This window comes from Coturnix japonica, unplaced genomic scaffold (genome assembly GCF_001577835.2).
Source record: "Coturnix japonica isolate 7356 unplaced genomic scaffold, Coturnix japonica 2.1 chrUnrandom583, whole genome shotgun sequence".
NCBI lineage: Eukaryota > Metazoa > Chordata > Aves > Galliformes > Phasianidae > Coturnix > Coturnix japonica.
In genome coordinates, this window is record NW_015439957.1 from 1,754 (window position 1) to 3,051 (window position 1,298).

Here is a 1,298-nt window from a genome sequence, read left to right on the forward strand (position 1 = left end):
CCCTGGGACCCCCAGATCCCATTCTCCAACCCTAATTCCACCCTATAGACCCCAAAACACCCCCCTGGGACCCCCAAATCCCATCCTCCAACCCTAATTCCACCCCATAGACCCCAAATACCCCCCTGGGACCCCCAGANTCCACCCCATAGACCCCAAAACACCCCCCTGGGACCCCCAGATCCCATCCTCCAACCCTAATTCCACCCCATAGACCCCAAATACCCCCCTGGGCCCCCCAAATCCCATCCTCCAACCCTAATTCCACCCCATAGACCCCAAATACCCCCCTGGGACCCCCAGATCCCATTCTCCAACCCTAATTCCACCCCATAGACCCCAAATACCCCCCTGGGACCCCCAAATCTGCCCCACTGATGTTTGCTTTATGTTTCCCCCCCCCAGGAGCACATTTGCAAGGTGAGGGGACACTGGGGGGTCATTGGGGACATGGGGGGGGACATAGAGGGACATGGAGGTGACATATGGGGACATGGGAGGGAATGGGATGGGATGGGATGGGATGGGATGGGATGGGATGGGATGGGATGGGATATTATGGGATGGGATGGGATGGAATATTATGGGATGGGATGGGATGGGGTATTATGGGATGGGATGGGGATGGGATGGGATATTATGGGATGGGATGGGATGGGATGAAAGGGGATGGGATGGGATGGATTGGATGGGATGGGATATTATGGGATGGGATGGGGATGGGATGGGATATTATGGGATAGGGATGGGTTGGGGATGTGATATTGTGGGATGGGATGGGATATTATGGGATGGGATGGGTATGGGATGGGATATTATGGGATGGAATGGGAATGGGATGGGATGTAAGGGGATGGGATAGGATGGGATGGGATAGAAGGGGATGGGATGGGGATGGGATGGATGGGATAGGATGGAAGGGGATGGGATGGGATATTATGGGATGGGATGGGGATGGGATGGGATATTATGGGATGGGATGGGGATGGGATGGGGTATTATGGGATGGGGATGGGATGGGATAGAAGGGGATGAGAAGGGATGGGATGGGGATGGGATATTATGGGATGAGATATTATGGGATGGGATGGGATATTATGGGATGGGATGGGGATGGGGATGGGATATTATGGGATGGGATATTATGGGCTGGGATGGTCCCAGCGTTGTGCTGTCCCGCAGGTGGCTGCGTGCCTATGAGAGTGCCCTGTCCTTCCACTTCAGCAACTTCTTTGTGGCGTTCCTGTCTGAAGGAACTGCCACACTGCAGGGATCTGGGGCCACCGAGATACACGACA

The 1,298-nt window shown here is 54.9% G+C and overlaps 1 protein-coding gene across 1 annotated transcript in view; it reads left to right on the forward strand.

Annotated features, from left to right (window-relative positions):
- Window positions 1-319: 319 nt before the first annotated feature.
- Window positions 320-1,298, forward strand: part of PORCN (porcupine O-acyltransferase) — a 10,467-nt gene continuing 9,488 nt past the window's right edge. The window contains exons 1-2 of the mRNA XM_015850914.2: window positions 320-420; window positions 1,183-1,298. The exon at window positions 1,183-1,298 is cut by the window's right edge and continues 9 nt beyond it. Of these exons, the coding sequence (XP_015706400.1) occupies window positions 389-420; window positions 1,183-1,298 (148 nt within the window). The 5' untranslated portion in view covers window positions 320-388. The remainder of the gene's footprint in view (window positions 421-1,182) is intronic.